Source organism: Hypanus sabinus, chromosome 19 (genome assembly GCF_030144855.1).
Source record: "Hypanus sabinus isolate sHypSab1 chromosome 19, sHypSab1.hap1, whole genome shotgun sequence".
In the NCBI taxonomy this organism is placed as follows: Eukaryota; Metazoa; Chordata; class Chondrichthyes; order Myliobatiformes; family Dasyatidae; genus Hypanus; species Hypanus sabinus.
In genome coordinates, this window is record NC_082724.1 from 52,851,605 (window position 1) to 52,872,581 (window position 20,977).

At 40.5% G+C, this 20,977-nt stretch overlaps 2 protein-coding genes across 4 annotated transcripts in view; one reads left to right on the plus strand and one right to left on the minus strand.

The window, feature by feature from the left end:
• The window catches only part of ccdc174 (coiled-coil domain containing 174), a 38,666-nt gene extending 36,186 nt beyond the window's left edge, over nucleotides 1-2,480 (plus strand). Inside the window, exon 11 of the mRNA XM_059944420.1 lies at nucleotides 1,265-2,480. Coding sequence (XP_059800403.1) covers nucleotides 1,265-1,515 — 251 coding nt within the window. The 3' untranslated portion in view covers nucleotides 1,516-2,480. The remainder of the gene's footprint in view (nucleotides 1-1,264) is intronic.
• A 715-nt stretch (nucleotides 2,481-3,195) lies between these two features.
• LOC132377929 (cullin-associated NEDD8-dissociated protein 1-like) overlaps nucleotides 3,196-20,977 on the minus strand; it is a 42,043-nt gene continuing 24,261 nt past the window's right edge. For all 3 annotated transcript variants that reach the window (XM_059944416.1, XM_059944419.1, XM_059944418.1), the window contains 7 exons: nucleotides 20,501-20,642; nucleotides 17,273-18,778; nucleotides 13,361-13,456; nucleotides 9,928-10,097; nucleotides 7,374-7,538; nucleotides 6,971-7,078; nucleotides 3,196-5,061 (listed from right to left, as the gene is read on the minus strand). In XM_059944416.1, coding sequence (XP_059800399.1) covers nucleotides 4,834-5,061; nucleotides 6,971-7,078; nucleotides 7,374-7,538; nucleotides 9,928-10,097; nucleotides 13,361-13,456; nucleotides 17,273-18,778; nucleotides 20,501-20,642 — 2,415 coding nt within the window. In that variant the 3' untranslated portion in view covers nucleotides 3,196-4,833. The remainder of the gene's footprint in view (nucleotides 5,062-6,970; nucleotides 7,079-7,373; nucleotides 7,539-9,927; nucleotides 10,098-13,360; nucleotides 13,457-17,272; nucleotides 18,779-20,500; nucleotides 20,643-20,977) is intronic.

Genomic DNA, 20,977 nt, shown 5'->3' on the forward strand with positions numbered 1-20,977 from the left:
TCGGTCTCTGGCCTCCTACCAACTGGCATGCAGGTATAGCAAGCAATTAGATCATTCCATTTGCTTTTCTGTATTGAAATGGTGCAGGGAGGGGCATTACCAGAAGTTTGAGAAATCTTCATGCCATTGGCAGGAGACTGCCCGGACGGAATACAGAATTTTGTTCCACCAACCCTCAACACGACAGTGGAGGAGGCCACATTAGATAGGGAAGTGGAATTAAAATGGATGGCCGCTGGGAGATCCCACTTTTCTGGCAGATGGAGCATAGGTGCTCAGTGAAGTAGTCTCCCAATCTATGATTGGTCTCACTTATAGGAAGTCACACCAGGAGGACTGGACACAGTATATGACCCCAACAGACAAGGACTGTTTAGGGCCCTGAATGGTAGTGAGGGAGGTGGTGGAGGAGCAGACGTAGCACTTGTAAGGGTAAGTGCCAGGAGGAATGACTGGACAAGGGAGTCACATAGGGAGTGATTCTTATGGAAACCAGGGTGTGTGTGTGTGGGGAGATGTGCTTGGTAACGGGATCCTGCTGGAGACGGCGGACGTTTTGGAGAATTATGTGCTGGACGTGGAGGCTCGTGGGGTGGTACATGAGGAATCCTATCTCTGGTAGGATGGAGTAAAAGCATACTTGTGTGAAATGAGAGATGCGGTTGCATTGATTTGAAAGAGGAGGACATCTCCTTTGTCCTACAATGAAAAGCCTCACCCTGAAAGCAAATGAAGCAGAGATGGAGGAATTGAGAGAAGGGGATGGTGTTTTTACAAGTAACAGGATCAGAAGAGGTGGAGTCCAGGTAGCTGTGAGAGTCCGTGGGTTTATAATAGACAGCAGTAGATAAGCTACCTCCAGAGATGGAGACAGTGAGATTGGGAAAGGGGAGGGAAGTGTCAGAAATATATCAGGTGAAGTTGGAGGCAAAGTGGCTGCTCCATTTCCCACCCCTTTATTTCCTCGCCCACCCATCACCTCCCTTTTCTTCCATGGTCTTGTCTTTTTCACAGCCCTTTCCTTCATCCCTCCACCACCTTTAAAATCCACTCTGCTTTTTTTCCAGTCCTGCCAAAGGATTTCAGCCCACATCTAATGTACTCTTTTCCATAGATACTTTCTGGCCTGCTGAGTTCCTCCAGCATTTTGTGCGTGTTGCTCAGACTTTGAGAATCACTCAGATTTGTTTTGATTTTGTGAAGCAAATGGACAGGTTGTGGAAAGCTTTGAAGCGTAACTTTTTTTTTAAATATGCCATTCCAGAGTTGCTGTTTGACTACTGGTCCAAGAACCACCCGGATCCAAGAGATGAGAGACCAGCTGAATTTGCACCCCCTTCAGACTATTACAGTGAATCAAAGAGATTAAATAATATGAGGGACCAGCTTCGATCCTCCTTCAAACGGACTCCACAGTTTCCCAATGTGGATTTACAAAGCAATTCAAATCTTCATCAGCCAGCCAGTAGCAACACTTTGGACGATATGCTGTCTTACTACAAGCATTCTACCTGAACAGACCTGAGAGCTGCCATATTAAAGGGTTGTCCAGAAGCATCATGCTCTGTTGATGGACATCAGTCAGTACCTTTCAGTCACAAGAGCACATTTAAAAGTTCATGTAACAGTATTTGGACAAAATCTTCTGTAAGTGTTGCAGAAAGCTTCTAAGGAGAGATAGGGTTTTTGGAGCTTGAGCTAAATGAACAAGCCTTAGATGGCTTTTTTTTTTAGCAGAACAGAATTTATTTTAATGAAAATATTTGCAGTCACTTGGCCAGTAGGTGATGTTTAAGTTCTGTAGCAGTTTGTATTTCCCCACCACCATCCAGCAACAGAACTCTACAGGTAAAGTAGCAATGGCAATTTATAAGAAATATTTCAGCACTCTGCCTTATTATGAAGAGACAAAACTGTGACAGCTTTAGCCACTTAATACTTGGATAAGCAATTAATGCAATTTAAAGCTACTTGCCAGCACATTCACCAGCTGTACCAGGACTCTCAAAAATCCATCACACAGCTCTACTAAATCAGGACTCATGGTATTGGTGATGCCAAAGTATCAACTAGACGTTTCTAATACCCCAACTTGCATTTCTCCTCTTCCCCCACCCCCCCCCCCCCCACATTGCACAGCAATTATAGCGTGCTTTTAAGTGAACCTTGTGAATTAAGATTAAGCTGGGAGCCAATAGTCTTACAAAAAGTTGTGTGTCTTTTTTAACCAGCATCAAAAGAAGTGGTGATGTATTATGTTGGGAACTTTAAGCAGCCCCGACAAACATTGCCACTTTGAGTCAGAGATGGGCTGCAACACCTTAAGGCAGAGTGACAGATTGCCAACAAGCAGCGCAAAAACCAAATGCTTCCAACTTTTACTTCTGTATCACTCTCCAAATTACTGACAAACTTTCACTAGAACAACCCATATTGTCAGTTGCTTTTGACTTTTATAAATAAAAATATAAATAAGTCACTGCATTGCTTCCTGTGGTGGTCTTCTAGGGCATTTTGTAGCTGATCAGGTTAAAAAAAAAACACTCGTAGCTTGGAAACCTTTTAAATTGTCTTGAATTTCTGAGGTACCAAGGGCACTTGGTACCAACAACACACAAAATGCTGGTGGAACACAACAGGCCAGGCAGCATCTATAGGGAGAAGAACAGTCGATGTTTCGGGCCGAGATCCTTCGTCAGGACTAACTGAAAGGAAAGATAGTAAGAGTTTTGAAAGTAGTGGGGGGGAGGGGGAAATGCAAAATGATAAAGACTGGAGGGGGTGGGAATTAGCCAAGTGCTGGAAAGGTGATTGGCGAAAGTGATACAGAGCTGAAGGGAAAGGATCATGGGAAAAGAGGCCTCAGGAGAAAGAAAAGGGGGGGGGGGGAGAAGCACCAGAGGGAGATGGAGAACAGGCAGAGTGATGGGCAAAGAGAGAAGTCAATGTTCATGCCATCAGGTTGGATGCCAGCATTTTGTGTGTTGCTTGTATTTCCAGCATCTGCAGATTTCCTCCTGTTTGCACATGGTACTAGCATTCCCACTGGGCACAAAGATCAAACATGGTGACTACGAAGCAATCTGCCACTGCACTTATGCAATGTGGCACTAGATGCCAGATGAGCATTTGGTAAGTAAATGGATGCTATGTACAAGTCATGCTGGAGCCATCTACATTGATCTTCAAAGCACCTGATCTCGCTCATATTTAATTCAAAATCAAATACTGACAAACAGCTGAAAAATAACACAAGGAACCTTGATTGCTGCTTCACTTCAGGATCCCAGGTTGAACAGTGCACTTTATTTAATTCAGTTTTCAAAAGCAAGGAAATGAAGGAATAGATTAAGATATTGGCACTGAATGAACTTCACTGCAGATTGGTGGATGGGGAGGTGGTCCATAACATAGTCACAGCATTCCAAAGTTTTTATTCCTAATGAATTTCTTCCACAGAGCCAAAATACTTTAAATGTATTGCTTTACCCCATTTTATGAGAAGTACCTTATTCAATTTGTCACCCATTCTACCAGGAAAGGACCTCACAGAAAGAATTTGGTCATTGTCAACTAAAGTTCAGCGTATCAGTAACACCTCATCTGGATAAGAAATGATCTGGCAGAGATTTAAGTGCCACTGATCCTAACCTCAGCAGTCAATGAGAAAACAACCTAATGCACCTCCCCAGGCCACATCCTGGAACTGGGCAAGCCTCACATTGCTTATTTCGAAAATCTGGCCCACCCACTCAATTTCAGCTTCCTAAGGAATACAGGCAATGTCATGACTGCAGCAGCATGAGAGATCGTATCTGTACCTGGCAGCTTATAACTTTGCACCATGTCCAAGGTTTAGGTTTGTGCACGTGTATTTCGCAATAGGATAGATCTAGCAACAGTGTAGGACGATACATACACTAACAACAGGCCATTAATGCTGAAACACTCAATGAGACTTAAGGCCCTCATGTCAGTTCCCCATCTCAGCTGGATCGCATAGGAAGTTTAATAGATCTTGTGCTAATGTAGGGTAAGAAGAGGCATGATTGCAAAATACAGCTCACCATTACAGTCTGTGTCAAACTAAAAAGCATTCAGGGTTGCTTATCCAATGCAATGTTCAGGCATCTTCTTCATTGTGGCTTTGCCAGCACACTTGAGATTTCGGAATATTGTAAGTTTCAAGTCCTTTGTAAATCTCACCCACGCACACCCCTTGACCAAGAGCCAGATTTTCCTTCTGTTTGTGAAAGCAACAAACTGTTTATATGGCAAGCAAGGGAACCTCCAGATTGTAGCATGAGAACTCCATGCAGAACAGAGTCTTGCACTGAATCAGCCTGTCCATTATTAAAATGGTACAGTTCAGGTTGGCATGCAATTTTACAGCAGAACTAACAGATCAGGGCTTACTAACAGTTGCAAGGCCAATAAAATAAACCCATTCGGAAGACTTTATTTTAAGCCTCAAATAGGTCACATAAGTGCAGCTAAAAAGACTCGTTCACTTCTCTTTTCATCATCTAGCTTGCCTTCCTTTCTCAACAAGTGGGAAGGAGTGTGACCATTGATTCACTTTTAACCCCTGGCACCCCACATGGTAGCTGTGGAGCTGGGGCAATAGGGACATGGCCTTAACTGCACTAGCAGCAGAAACAGCAGGAAAGTCATGCAAAGGCAACACTGAGAAAGCTGGCCTGTAAATACCAGCCAGAGGTGGTTCTGCAACAGAAAATTAAAACCTAAATGGCAATATAAATAACATTTCACACAGAAGTTAGTTATGAAGGCAAGGCATCTTGTTCAGATCCTTTTGGTTTACTTTCTTTTCTAGCTGAGGTCCATTATTTCCGTGCTAGTCACTGATGTGTTGTCTTTCTGAATGCTTTCAAAAATAGATGCCATCTCCGGGTTAGACCGGATCTGTGACTGGAATTCTGCCATCAGAGCACTCTTCTCTGCTTCTGGGATCGTGAGCAGAGCTGCTACTGCTCTCATCGCTGAGCGTTTCAACTCATCCTGCTTCTCAAATTCCTGCTTCACCGAGTTGGCCTTCACCTAAATGAAAGTGAAAACAGGATTACCTCCACCCACTACATGCAGCAATTTGTCATGATAAAACTCAAAACTATTGATTTGAATATTACTTAAGGAATGATATCAAACTATGGCAAAGGTGCACAAGAAACACCAGGCATGAGACAATTAACTAGGAGAGACCAAAAGATATCAGACTCTGAGTGGATAAATATCTGAAAGTATTAAGACTTTTGGATAAAGTTATCAACACCACTTTCACCAACAGGCAACTCCAAAAAGAGGACACATCGTAAGACCAAACATGAGCGGAAAGATTTTTCCCCTTTTGTTGGAGATTTATAGGGTATGAAATGTTCCAGTAGTATGTTGAAGAGGGATTCAAGGCAATAGGACTGAAAATTAGTGCACTAGGAGAGAGTAAGCATGCCAGTTCAAAAAAATCAGGCTTTGACTATATCATCTTCATAAAGTCATCTGAAATGGCAGGAAGCTTAATGTAGCTTGCAGGTCAGACATGAAGGGAAATTCACTGACCATCTTGACTTAAAAAATATCACTGGTGCACATTCTAGGATTACATGGAGCCTTGGAGGATGGAAAAGGTAGTGGCAAATGGACTAGGAAATCCCTCCCTAACAGGTATTAAAAAGATCCTCCCATAAATCCTGACCAGATTTCCATTTGCTGCTGCTGAGAAGTATCCCCATAGCATGATGCTACCTCCACCATATACAGTAGGGATGGTGATAATCTGGCTGATGCACAGTACAGCTGAGGCCAAAAAGTTTCACTTTATTCTCATCCGACCACAAGACCACCTTCCACAACTTTATAGTATCTTCTAAGCAACACTTTGCAGAGTCTTTACAGACAAGGATATGATCTTTTTTTTAAGCCAGGGCTTTTTCCTTGCCACTCTTCCATAAATACTGTTTTAGAGCAAGGTCTTAGAGATTGTGGAGCCATGAACTTCATTTCCAGTTAGACCCACTGACTTCTGCAGTTCACTCAGTGACTGTTGGCATCACAGTAGTCTCTCTTGCAAGTGCTGCTCTTTTCCAGCAACTAAGTTTAGTGGGGTGGCCTGATTTGGGCAGTGTGGCTGTGGTTTCATATTTTTTCCCCACTTTCTCACACTGGACTGCACTGAGGTATGTTCAGTGCCTTTGAGATGGTCTTGTACCCTGCCCCAGATTTGTGCTCCTCTATTATTTCCCTGACTTATCTTGAATGCTCTTTTGTCTTCATTTTGCTTTGGTCTGTTGAAATTCTACTACTGTTGGAGAGGGGGTATTTATTCTAAAGACTTCATTGAAAACAGGTGATCCTCCAATTTTCAACATCAACAAATTGGATGCATTGGTAAGCAAATACCGTATATTGCACCTGAGGAAAGTTAACATAGTAATTACAAAGATGATGTATACTTTCTCAGCATCACAATTTTGGTTTTTAATTTTTAGTAAATTGTTTGATATTTTTTCGATTTGACATGATGCACAATGATTTGTAGATTTATATTATACTTCAATATATTTTAAATTTAGAAACTGAGACAGAAAAATGTGAAAAAAGTTGTGGGGGCTGAAGACTTTTTGAAGGCACTGTACATCCAGTGAGTACTACATTGAGCTATAGCAAACTCTTGAGTACGCAAGTGTATGGAATTACAATGTGCGAGCAAGATCCTTGAAACTGCATCCCTCGCTGGTTCACTTCAGAAAGGTGGAATAGGTAAGATGGACTGATAACTATCACTCAAGCACACAAGCCCATTCACTCCAGCATATATTCCCCTAACATCTCTCATCTTATACTCGTTTAGTGGTGTTGAATATGATTATAGATTTATTTCAACAAACAAACTGCTGGCCAAATATCTATGCCAGTGTTAACCCTCTGGTCAGTAATGTTGAAAAGGACCCACCTTAGTAGTGCATGTTGCACGCAGTGGTTCTACTAGCCTGTCCAATCTCTGAAGTACTGCACTAGGGCTGACAGTTGACAGACGTGCCAACATGATGAAAGTCAGCATCTGCAAGAAAGCAAGAACAAACTTGACAGTTCAGATTTACTGGGTTGAATAGTAATGCAAGATGACTTACCATAGTGAATAAATATTAGTCAAATTACTCAAGTGGCCTGAGCATGAGCATCTGAATTTGAACCAGCAGAGACCAGATCACCATCTGTTCTCTTGCATAAAGTTCTGACAGCTCCACGGACAATTCTAAATCTGGTCCTAAATCATTCCCCTTATGAGCAACCCTCCTCCACAGCAGAACCCTGTAGCAGCCCAAACGGGTGAGTGCAGAGTTAGGCTCATTTACCTTGATATCATAATGATCCTTTAATCCATCTTCCACATGGTTCAGAAACTCAAAGATGTCCAACCTATCCAGACAACTATCCAGCAAAGTGTACATGCATTCAAAGGCAGCTTTCCTAATATCAAGTCCGTCATCCACAGTGTGTTTAAAAGGTCCCATTTCCACCTGGAGAGAGATTTAAAGGAAGTAGTAATTTAGTTAAAGTATCTATTGTAAGTGTCAGCAAGGGGAGTGTAAAGATTAAAAATTGTGGGGAGAAACAAAACTCATCTTTCCTGTGAAATCAATTATTTGCAAGGAATAAAATAGAATGCACCGATTAACTACCACAATCCCAAACTTTGAACAACTACACATACATGTCATCTATGCAGCAGAAGACGTGTAATTCCCAGACACAAAGCATAAAGGGCAGTAGCAGAGGCTCATTAACATTGCAAAGAGTTTTCCTGAGAGCCCCTAAGGGATGAGTTAACTGGTCTTCTCCTGGCGCAGCCGAGCTACCTATAAGGCTAGGAGAACAAAAGTGCCACCTCATTTTCCTACTCCAGAGGCACTTTTCTAAAAGTAGAAGACTTGTGTGGAGATTGAGAGAGTTTGCCTTTCAGGAAACAATATCTCTCTAGGTCTGGAGTCACCAGACAGCAGGCCAAGAGGACCTGTGGATCAATGTAAACCAGCAGACCTGCTTCAAATCAGTAGACTGGACAATATTCAGGAAATAATCTGAATCTGAATGAATGTGCCGAAGTTGCCACCGACTTCAAAAAGAACTGTACGGATGAGTGTTTGCCTCCAAGAACATACTGGATATATCCAAAACCTTAAGCTGGAAATGAACCAAGAGACTGGCAGTCTGCTGAGGGCCAGATCTGCAGCATTCAAGAGTGATGATCCAGAACTCTACAAGAAGTCCTATTATGAGCTGCGGAAGGCTATTTTAAGAGCAATAAAGCAATTCCGATTGAAGTTAGAGATGAAATTGGATGCACATCAACTCTGGCAAGGTTTAAGGGTCAACTCTGGCAAGGTTTAAGGGTTAACTCTTGCCTAAGGAAAGACACAGACCCCTACAATTTGACTATCCCCATGATAGGTTTACAGCAGATGCAATCTTACAGGCTCTCCATTAGACCTTGAACCACCTGAAATACAGCAATACCTACGTCAGGCTGCTGTTTATTGATCACAACTCAGCATTCAACACCATCACCCCTCAGTACTGATCAATAAATTTCAAATCCTAGGCTCTGCAACTGGATCCTAGACCTCTTCATTGGGAGACCAGTGAGTATGGATTGAAAATAACATCTCCACCTTGCTGGAATCAACACCGGTGCACTTCAAGGATGCACAATTAGCCTGCTGCTCTTCTCTCTCTACACCCACGAATGTGTGGCTAAGCACAGTTCAAATGGCACCTATAAATTTACTGATGACAACTGTTGTTGGCAGAGTCTCAGATGGTAATGAGGTGGCATAGAGAAGTGAACTAGACTGGCTGATTGAGTGGTCTCACAACCATCACCTTGCACTCAACGTCAGTAAGACTAAGGAGCTGGTTGCGGACTTTAGGAAGGGAAGTCAAGGGACCACACACCAGAATTCGAGGGATCAGCAGTGGAAAGGGTGAGCAGTTTGAAGTTCCTGGGTGTCAACATATTTGAAGTTCTATCCTTGGCCATATTTCATTAAGAGTTTGAGATTTGTTAGAATACCCAATTTCCACAAATGTAACTTGGATATGGAGGGGCTACTGCACAAGAACAGAAAAAGGTGCATAAGATTGCAAACTCAATCAGCACTTCTTAGGCACTAGCTTCCCCTGCACCATGTCTTTAAAAGGCGATGCCTGAAAAAGCCAGCATCCATCATTAAGGACCACACCACTCAGGATGTGCCCTCATTCCTTCCATTAGAAAGGTACAAGAGCCTGAAGATACACATACAAAGTTTTAGGAACAGCTTCTCCCCTTGCCATCAGATTTCTGGATGGACAATGAACAAACCTATGAACACTACCTCAGTACTTTGTTAATTTTTATACATATTTCTTATTGCAATTTATAGTATATTTTGTGTTGCATTGTATTCTGTGGCAAAATTATAAAATGTGATGATGTATCAGTGATATTGCACCTGATACTGATCAGTGGATGTAATACTATTTCTCATTCAGAAGTTCTAGAACTCCCAATCAAAGCACTTCAAACTCATAATTCAGGTTGACACCCTAGTGGAATAATGAGAGTGCACTAATGTCACAGATGCTGACTTGCAAACAAAAGATTTAACTGATAACCATGTGGCTTAAGGACACTAAAGATCCCACGGCACTTTTGAAAAAAGTCTGCTTTTCAGGCTAATAGTTATCCCATCACCGAAAATACTGTAACATATCATCTGGCAATTTATAGGTGACTGCTCTTCATATCTTAGCATGCACAAATTAGATACCACATTTAGGACATTGCAAGATTGTGCACGGGGCTGCTGTACCTTTATGAATAATGAACGAGCAGCATGATCTGTCACATCTATGTGATGAGCTTACCTCTCTAATGAGCTCCTTTCTGACCTTGGTTTCCTTGTATAACTGTGGCAACACAGTCTCCAGCAAATCCCTGATCAATGAAGGCTTATTATGAGCCGCACAGTTGAACATGACCAAGGCAACACGCCTGACATTGAGATCCGGGTCTTCCAGAGTCCGCAAGAAGTCACCTGAAAAACAAAATGGAAAAAATTAAGCATTGCTTGGTAAGAATGAAGAAACTCCTAAAAAATAACCCTCCCTCCCAGTAGCTGATGTTTAGAGTGGGACAGTCTTACCTAAACTTGCCAGCAGGTGACTAAAGTTACTAATCAATTCCCTCAGTCTGAGAAGGTAAAGAATTTCAATTGGAATTAAGAGTGGGTCTTGACAGAGAGCAGCAGTAGACTGCTCCTTGATGAAACAAAATAGTTATGGTTGCGGCTCTAACACAGGATTAACACAACATATTTAGCAATGTAGATCAAAATCAACCACTTCCCGCAGTGGATTTCTCTTGCCCGAAGTCCAATGTCATGATAGAACCAGCCAACTGCACAATATATTGCAAGCCTGGAAAAGTCTAAAGGCAAAAAAAAAATGCACAAAAGGCAGCAGCATTGCTAGAAATGAAGTCAGAACCTCTGTACCAAATGCAATTGCAAATTCTGCACATAGTAATTAAGGGATTTGAAAATGGAGTCATAATTTCTGCAAACACTATTGGTAGATCTAAGAAACAACCTTGGAAACTAATTACCTGTCTGATGGAGGATCTCGGTCTGAAACATCAACTGTTTACTCTTTTCCAGCGTTGCTGCCTGACCTGCTGAGTTCCTCCGGCATTTTGTGTATGTTGCTTTGTTTTCCAGCATCCACAGATTTTTTCTTGTTTCTGAATTATCTGTCTTATTTATTTAGAGATACACCACAGTAACAGACCCTTTCAGTCTAATAAACCCACATCACCCAATTACCCATGTGTCCAATTAACCTACTAAACCTTGCACCTTTGGAAAGTGGAAGAAACTGGAGCACCCAGAGGAAACCTACATAGTCACGGAGAGGTCATACACTTACACAAAGCAGCAGGAATTGAACCCAAGTTGTTAGCACTGTAATAGCTTACACTAACCATTCCGCAACTAGTCTTGTTGGAAAATTACAGCTGAGTTCCTGACAAAAGTTCTGTTACCACAATGGGACCTTGTAGTTTAAAAGGAATAAGGGAAACTAACGGTTATTGAGATATATAGCATAGAAACAAGCTCCTGAGCCCAAGTTTGTGCTGACCATCAACCACACACTTCTAAGACTACCCCTCTCCCAAGTTCTACCACTCAGCCACTCACAAGGAACAATTCAGTGGCCAACTTACCTACCAACCCATACACCAAAAGGGCCATCTGATAGTTTTGATACCTCATGGCTCCAGTAACCTAGGTCTGAGCTCTGGTGCTAGGTGGACTTTGTGTAGTCTCCATGTGGTAGTGACAAAATGCTCCAAATCTAAAAAAATATGCTGCTTGGTAGGTTAATTGGCTGCTGAAAATTACCCTCAGAGTAGGTTAGTGGGGGAAGAATCAGGATGGATATGATGGAAGTAGGTATGAGAGAGAATAAGTTACATGGAAATAAATGCAGTATTGATAAGCAGAGGGATTTTGCAGTCCAAATCCTTAACTCCCCGAAAGTAGCTACAGAGGTTAATCTGACAGTAAAGAAGGCATATGGCATGCTTGCCTTTATAGTTGGAGAATTGAATTCAGCTTTATGAAACTCTAGTTAAGCAGTATCATCACTGCCAGTATCTTTTTCCCAACATTGAAATATCTAAAACCACTGGAATTATAAATTCCAGCTTCTAGAAATTATAAAACAACACACTTCTTGGCATTCCTCCAGAATTTTGTGTGTGACACTTTGTAGAATTTAATTTCCCTTCTTTGCAATCTACCCACTCTATCAGCTAGTATTTCCTAGCATTTAATACCATTCCCCTAAAAGTTCTAATGCTTGCAGTTTGAAAACTTGGAAAAAAAAACCAGATCATTGATGTAAACACAAAGCTGCTCACACTGAACCTTGAGAACTTCACTGTAGACATTACTGCAGTAAAAAAAAATCTGTCACCATTTCTATTTTCTGTTACTTAGCTGATTTACTACCCATGGTGTTCCAGCTTTTTTTATTTCATGATCTTGAATCTTGATGACACCTATTATGTGCCACATTAGTTATGCAAGCCCACGTATGTCACATTGACTATTTCCCTTATGTAAATACTCAAAATCACTCTAAGCTCCTCATTTCAATCAAATGAGCCTTTTTTTTCCAGACTATATAACCTCTGATTCTGAAATCTCCCATAAGACATGCTCTCCAAATTCAACACATCCAACCACCTAAAAATGTTTTTTTAAAGATCAGGTCTCATTCTTCCGAACTCCAGAGTCCAAACCTCAACGTTCCCTAATAAATGAAATATCCTTTCTTAAATGGTGGGTGGGAAACAAAGTTGTTCATAGTACATTAGATGTAGTTTCATTGGTGCCTTGTGCCAATGCGATACACTTCCCTATTTTTATACTCCAACCCTCCAAGTACGTGTTTACTTTCCACTAGTCTTCCATTAATCCAAGAATGGTTTTCACAGAAATAAGGAACAATGGACATTTGGATACTTTGTGAACATTTCTGGGACTTAAATGACCTAATTAAACGTGCTAGTATGTGCAACCAAGTAGGAATATTATTGGAAAGGTGTTGTGGTAAGAATATACAGGAAGGTAGACTTTCTACAACTCCTCAAACAGATCATCCCCAGTTTACAAATATCCGGCTTATGTCATCTTCATACAATATGAACGATCATTTGGGAGACTGATAATGACTTTGCCAGCTACTGCACGGCTGCATCTTCTGCTGTACGGAAATTTGTTTAACAGCAACATTTCTGACTTTTGAACTGTTCGAGTTACAAACAGTTCACAGGAAAGAAAACCGTCATAATCTGGGTATGACCAGCAAGATAATGCCCTAATGTTGCTCACATGTCCTCAAATCATAAACAGGTAAGCCAGAACTTTCCAAATGTGAACGTGTATTAGAATACATTATTTGATCAAAATTCACCAACAGGTAATGTTGAATTTCTCAGGAGGAGCATTGTTAAGAGAAGTTGTTGATGTTCTTGAGAAGTATGTGTCCTTGTCAATAAGCATTTTAAAGGAACCTGACCACCATTTTAACACACTGAAATAGGAACAAACATGGCTTTCCCTGATAGCTAAAGTACTGCTAGGGCTGAACAACATGTACAGCAAATAAAACACACTAAACAGAAAATATTTCAGATTCTAACAGTTCAGGCCGAATGGACAAGAAAAAAAAAAGCACATAAGGTATATATAGTAATTAATGCACGAGAAGACATCTTATCCAGAAAACTCACCAATGCAGCCTTTTAATAGGGGGTCAATTGATTGTGGATGGTCTGAAATCGTAAACTTGACAGCAGTCACCACTGTGCTTCGTGCATAGGCAGAACCTGGGGAAAATTAAATAGGTGAAACACTCAAACAATTTTGCTTTTGTTTAAGAAAACAGGCATGACTTTTTCAGCAGAGATTGGAAGAAATATTGATTACAAATTTGAATAATGCAAGTTAAAAGGCAGAAATGCAAGTTTAGGAACATTCAACAGGTTGAGAATGACCTAAAATGCACTGAGAGGGTTTAACCTTAGAGTCATAGAAACAGCACAGAAACGGACTATTCTGCCCATCTAGTCTGTGCTAAACCATTAAACTGCCTAGTCTCATTGACCTGAACCCAGATCATAACCCTCAATATCCTCTCATCCATGTACTTAACATTTCTCTTAAATTCTTAGATGTTGAAATAGATACCGCATCCACCATTTGTGCCTGCAGCCCTCTGAGTGAAGAAATTCCCTCTTATGTTCCCCTTAAACATACCTTTCACCCTTAATTGTAGTCTCACCTAGCCTCAGTGGAAAAAGCCTGCTTGTATTTATTCTATCAGCATCCCTCATAACTTTGTATACTTCTATTCCCTAGAATGTTGAAGATTGACAGGAGATTTGATAAAAGTCCTAACCCATTCAACCTTCCCTATAACTCAGATTCTCAAGTCTTGGCAACATCCTTGTAAATTTTCTCTGCACTCTTTCAATTTTATTTACATCTTTCCTTTAGGTAGGTAACCAAAGTTGGACACAATACTCACCAACTTCTTATACAATTTAAAGATAACATCCCCAAATCCTGTACTCAATACTGTGATTTATGAAGCCCAATATGCCAAAAGCTTTCTTTATGAACCTACCTACCCGCATTGCCAATTTCAAGGATTTCAACCTTTGTGTCTATCAAGGTACAGGTTGTCAAGATGTTTGGCATAGGCCAACTTTACATTACCTCACTGATAAAGATACTGAAATCAAATATAAAGTACTAGTGAATAAATATACAAATTATTTACTAACATTGAACTGTTGAATAGTTTTCACTTTTTGGAGATGTGTACAATATCTCCTTTTACACACAGACTTCTTGAATAAGATAGCACACTATTTTAGCTTCAGTTAAAGAAAATGTAGGAAAAATATAAAAACTACTGGAACAGTGCAACATGTCGAGTTAAAAATGTAACCAACTATGAAGACAAACATTAAGTTGAGCTGTGCAACTGGAGAAAATGACAAATATAAGAAAATAAAAGTTCAAACAACTCCTTCTGAAAGTGGGGAGAAAAGTTTAATTCTCTGCAACAAACCCATACTAAATCACAGAATTTTTAAGTTTTTTTAATAAAAACTTTCATAAAGACATTAATAGTGAAGAGCGAAAATTAGACATGGCTTGTAGTGCCAATTATTAACAAACTTGGAGGGAAGCTGGTCTGTTTCTGTATGGTAAAACATTTAGTGACACTCGTTACCTAAAGCTTGACAATATTCAGAATAGACAGCTGTCATAAATATTTCTGTCAACTGGGAACAGCAGCTAAATTGTGCTCTCTCAACCTTGCAGGCTATGATGATCCTTTAGTCTCCTAGTTATCTAATGAAGACACTGCAGTACTATTTTCTGGACAAAACTGAAGAATTTAGATTAAAAGATAGATAGCATATGACTCATTTCCTTTTTTTAAGTTAATCAGCCGATTCAAATTGCAGCAAACGAAATCTTTAACAAGTAGCTGAGGCTATACTCATTGCAGGCAGATAATTAAATGAATATTAATAATCTAACTAGACTGAGAAGGAAACAGTATTCTTTCTCATAGGGATCAAGAGCTGGATGGGAAAAAACCCACAATATAATATCATTCGTGGACTGTGAATGGATCAGATGATGAAAAAGAAGTCTTCTTTCACCCACCCAAGTTTGATTTTCTTTTCCTGTTCCCACTGAAGTTTAATGGGCCAAATGGGAAGTGATGGCTGCCACTCAAATGGCTATAGTTCGTTCTGTAAACACAAACAAGTGAGACCATTTGACTCTTCATCACAACTGAATCAGATGTCTAAGAGTTTCAAGCAGATGTTAATGGAGCAGAGACTGATTGGAATTTTGAATTTATATTTCCTTAAACCAGGCTGCTAAACTGAGATTCACTGACAGATGAGAGATAAATATGCAATGATATTCCAATAAATCCCTGACTTGTATAACTCAAAAACATACATCTCATTTATCAGCCAAATCCTATTATCAACCCACTGTTAGTATTTTCCAGTATGTGACCATTGATTACATGTCCAGCATTTAAAACCAATCACAAATTGCCCTCAAGAGGCTGGTAGTGACACCATTTTCTGGAACTTTGCAAGTACACCCACTGTGCTGTAGTGGAGGAGCTCCAGGATTGAGACTCAGGGGCAATTAAGAATGTTGTGTGACTTGGATGGAAATCTGCAGGTGATTGTGTTCCCCTGTACCTGTTACCCTTATCCTTCTGAGTGGCTGCAGTCACAGGTTTGGGTCTAGGTTTCTGTCAATACTCATACCTCAGCCCAGTTCTAACCTCTGCATATACTCTGTGGCACTAGGACTTAATACAAAACAACTTAATAACAATGAGCATAGCAAGGACATTCCCACTGACTTCCTATATCTGGAGAATGCACCAAAGTTGGGCATCCTAAGTTAACACTGATGGGCAAAGTCATCAGATAAACAGCAAAAATGAAGCATATACTCAAAAATATCACTCTCACCAACCCCCCCCCCCCCCCCCAATCATTTAAGGTTTTTACTTGATCTAAGCCAGCATTACATTGCGGAACACTGTAATGTCATTGTCATATGTGCAGCCTTTCAAATGATGTTGCATAGAGGCCTGATATTGTCTCTCTGACACAGAAAAATTAAAGGGATTATTTTAGAATCATGCACAGATTTGTCCAATTGCAGCATGATAGTGTTTATCATGCTTATTAGCTCATTGTTTATAGTGCCTGCTGTACAATCAGGGTTCAATTCCTCCACAGTCTATAAGGAGTTTTTACATTCTCCACGTGACCGCCAGGGTTTCCTCCAGGTGCTCCAGTTTCTTCCTACAATCCAAAAACGTACGGGTTTGGGTTAGTAAGTTGTGGGCATGCTCTGTTGGCCCCAGAAGCATGACAACATTTGTGGGCTGCATCAGCACAGCTGACGGATAAGAAGAATTTCACAGTATGTTCCGATATACAGTACCGTGTAAAAGTCTTAGGCACCCTTTTATGTGGTTTCAGATCGTATGGCCTCCAGAGCCCTAATCTCAACATCATCAAGGATATCTGGGAGTACTTGGAGAGACAAAAGCAAACAAGAGAACCAAAGTCTGCAGAACAACTGTGGCAAGTTCTCCAAGATGCTTGGAACAGCCTACCAGTTGATTTTCTTCTAAAACTACATGACAGTGTATCTAAGAACACTGATGCAGTTTTAAGGCAAACAGTGGCCATGCCAAATATTGATTTGATCTAGTTTTTTTTAACTGTTTACTGCTCTTTAGTAATTTTATTGATATTTAGAAACTTTTTATTTCATTATTTTGAAAGAATCTTCACTTTACAGAATCTTTTACATTTGCCTAAGACTTACACAGTTCTGTACATGTAACAAATAAAACTAATCGTTTTATTTTTTTTAACCTTTATATAAGACCAAGCTTAAAATAGTGTTTCTAGACCATAATGTGCCTTTCTTTCATGAAATATGTAGGAATATTTCAATAAATGTTGGACTATCTAGTGCCCTTATAAACTTATTTCCCTCCATCCTCACCCACCACAATATGCTGCTGCATCAGGGGCTTGGTTCTGCTAACAACAAGCAATTTCTATACTTACCAGAAGTGAGTTGTTTTTTCAGCCTGGGTAACAAATGGGATGGGTCGATGAGGGTCAACTTTCCTAGGCATTCAGCCACTACATTCCGAGTTCCTTCTTCAACACACTCACAGTTTTTGAACAGTAAGGCCCAAATGTCTTGAATGTAAGGTTTTAAGCTATCAGCTGAGGAAGAACTAATAACCTCTTTCAGTGAGTGCAGCAACAGGTACTGACGCTTGGGTTGACCGCTAATCTCCTTGAGTATGAAAGGAAGATAGTCACTAAGGTTTCCCACACTGATATTTCCCAATGCATAGGAGGCAGCAGACTTTACTTCTTCACTAGGTGATGAAAATGCTTCAAGGATTACCACCTTGAGCTCCTTTTGTGCACCCAGATTCATGGTGCGGCCTATCTCACCTAAAGAAAGGAGAGCAAGCAAACGGACCGAATCAGAGGATTTTGGATTCTTCACCTCCTGAACAAACTGGTTCACCACTGAACTGGCATCCTTTGGACAAGCTGAAGTAAGTGCAGCCACACATTTCGCCACGGAGTAATAGGCCTGCTTGTGCAAAATCACAGGACCACCTGACTGAGCTGATGAATAGACAGTCCCTGTCAACTGCTTGAGCAGCTCCATATAGCCCATATTGGGAGCCTTGGATATGACCAAAGCCTGGAAGAAGTCCAAAATTGCACTCAGAGCCCCTCCTTGCAGCAGTGGTGAGCGAACCAGGTTGAACAGCTCAATTAATATGGACCCACCAATCTTGGAGACAGACGATGGGTAAACTTTGGCTAGAGATGTCAAGAAGGTGATTGCCATTTGAGAGACGTGCATGTCACTCTCTCCAATGAGGGATGGAAGCTCCTTCAAGACAGACTCAATCATCATTGGCTTTAGACTGTCACTGTAATTCTTAATCAGGATATCTAGAGCAGCAAGGGTGCTTAGTTTTAACGCACGCTGGTTCTTCCTTAGAAAAGACGCCAGGATGGGAACAGCCTCACCAAGAATTGGGCGCAGATCAATTTTTAATGGAGAGCTTGCAATCAGGGTCAAGGTTTTGACTGTGGTGAGTCGTGTGATCTCATTTTTCAGTCGTTCAAGGAAGATCTGCAAAGTGGGATTCAGATCAGCACCCAGATTGTCCCCCAGGTTACAAATGATTTGTCCCATACAAGCAATAGCTCTCTCCTTCACCTCCTGGTCAATATCAGCGGCTTTTAATCTCTTCAAAGTGCTACTAAACAAATCCTTCACATATGGTTTAGCGTCAAATGAACAAGGTTTGTTCAATGGGCGGATCACCTCTACAAGTTGCTGGGTAACAAGCAAAGCCTCAGAGGTTATTTTGTAGAAAGGATCACTAATGCAGGCCACAGTTGGAGGCAACAAAGTCTTAACATGAGGGTGAAATACTTCTGGTGGATGATTGCAGAGGATGACATGGAAGAAGGTCAGTGCATCAATCTTCATGTTTGAGGTACTTGATTTGTCAGTGAGGGAGTAAATAATGCCTGAAAATAAAGAACGCAAGATTAGTTTATTGTCACTGAACACTCAAATATTATGAGCAAACATGTCTCAAGTCTCTCCAAAACATTACAATTCATCCTCAGCCAATCTTAATCTTCTGACCAGCAGGCCTCAACAACTTTACAGTTTTTAGCAGGGGAGAAGGAAAATCATTTGGTACCCTCTTTCTCTCAAAGCATCTTTTTCTTCCCTTTTCTCATCAAAAATCAACATTCCACCATGATTCATCACTCCTGATGAAGGGTTTTGGCCCGAAACGTCATCACTACCTCCTCCCATAGATGCTGTCTGGCCTGCTGAGTTCTGCCAGCATTTTGTGTTTTTGTTTTTATTCCACCATAATTATTTTTTTTTCCCCATTTCCTCTGGAGTGAAATAATCCAGAATATCTGAAAGTCTGGCTACACAAAAACAGCAGTGAAAATCCAGAATAAAAAGTGTTAAAACTGGACATGTGGCACAATTGATCATTTCAAGTTTTGTTAAGCAAAGCTACAAGGGATTAGGAATCACAACAGAAGAAAGTGCACATCAGCCACCACTCCCATCTCTTGTAATAACCTTTCCCTTCCCTGAGACTCACGTCACCTTGACTTTCATATCAACACCTCAATTCTGGCCTCCAACTGTTTCCCGTTGCTCTTTACCTTCCTCAAAATTCTTTTCAACCTTTGGATGGAGTAATTGTTGTTATCCTAATGTCACTGCCTGACTGTGAGACAAAGCCATTATCCTAACTGAGAGCACATCCCAAAAAGAGAACATCTCATTGGTTTTGTATAACATTATAAATTGATCGTAAGAGTATAACCCAGTTTTTGATAACTGAAGAATTTTTTTTGCTCTGCGACAAGACTCATATCGACAGGTTGGTACACACACACACAAAATGCTGGAAGAACACAGATCAGGCAGCATCTATGGAAATGAATAAACAGTCATCAATTTGGGGGCAAAACCCTTCTTCAGGATTGTAAAGGAAGAAGAAAGATGCCAGAATAAAAAGGTGGAGGTTGGGGAGAGGAATGAGGATAGCTCAAAGGTAATAGGTGAAGCCAGGTTGGTGGAAAAGGTAAAGTTTATTTTAAATAAATACCTGGCAGCTACCTGGTTGGCACTGTGGTTAGTGACCAGAGTCATTTAGATAATAAAAAATGTATGTTGTCTGTAATGGGAGCGGTCACTAATCATAGTTGAATGAATGATGAGGATAAATTAATATTCTGCTCTATACATCTGCTACATGATCTCTGCAAATCTTGCAATGCTTATACAAAATTTCCCAAGAGTACTATTTAATCCCTGAACACAATTACATTTCCCCAAAGTGCGATTATTCTATTAGAAGTGGCTGTCTCATTTAAATCACAATTGTTTCTAAAGTTACTGAGAAGGATTTTTCTCCTGAAACTTTGCAACATCAAAAGCAACCCAGAAACAAAAGAACAAGCTAGAAAGCTAATCTGATATTATTTGTATGTGGAGGATCTGATGACATGCTGTTGTGTTAGGTGAGTAGCTTCTACTTGGAAATGCAAGGAGAAGCCCAAAAGATCTGTAAATTTGTTTGTAATAGAGGACAGCAAGGAAGGATGCAGCAACCATTTAACGCTCTCCTGAAACATATATACAACATATGGAGCTTCTCTGCAATTTATCTTATTTTAGTTAAGAACCTTGCCATTATCCATACTCATGCCTACCTGGCACCAGAGCTGGTACATGTTCTGACAAGCCTCCAGGTAGGACACTAGCCAGTTCAGTTAGAAGGTTGAAACAGCTTTGCCGTGTCTTCATACTCTTTTCCTTAAGCTGCTTGTGCAAAGCTTTCACTATGCTAGGTACCTTAAGAAGAAGGGAAGCAAAGGGGATCAAGGTGGATAGAAGTAGGAGAAAGGAAAGACAAGGAAGGGGGCAAGGAAAATGGATAGGAGGAGGAATGGAGAAGATTTAAGGGATGGGAAATGAGAGAAAAACACGGGAAGTTAGGTCAAGTAACATTTGTTAAAAGCAGAAAGACAATAATAAAATTTGAGGAAAAACTGTTCACACAATAACTGCACACAGAATGCAGGCATTTATAATCACAAACCCAGATGAATGGACACCATAAGATGTATGTAAATGTTCTCTACATTTAAATGCAGTTTTCCTATGCAAATTTACTCTTACATTTACAG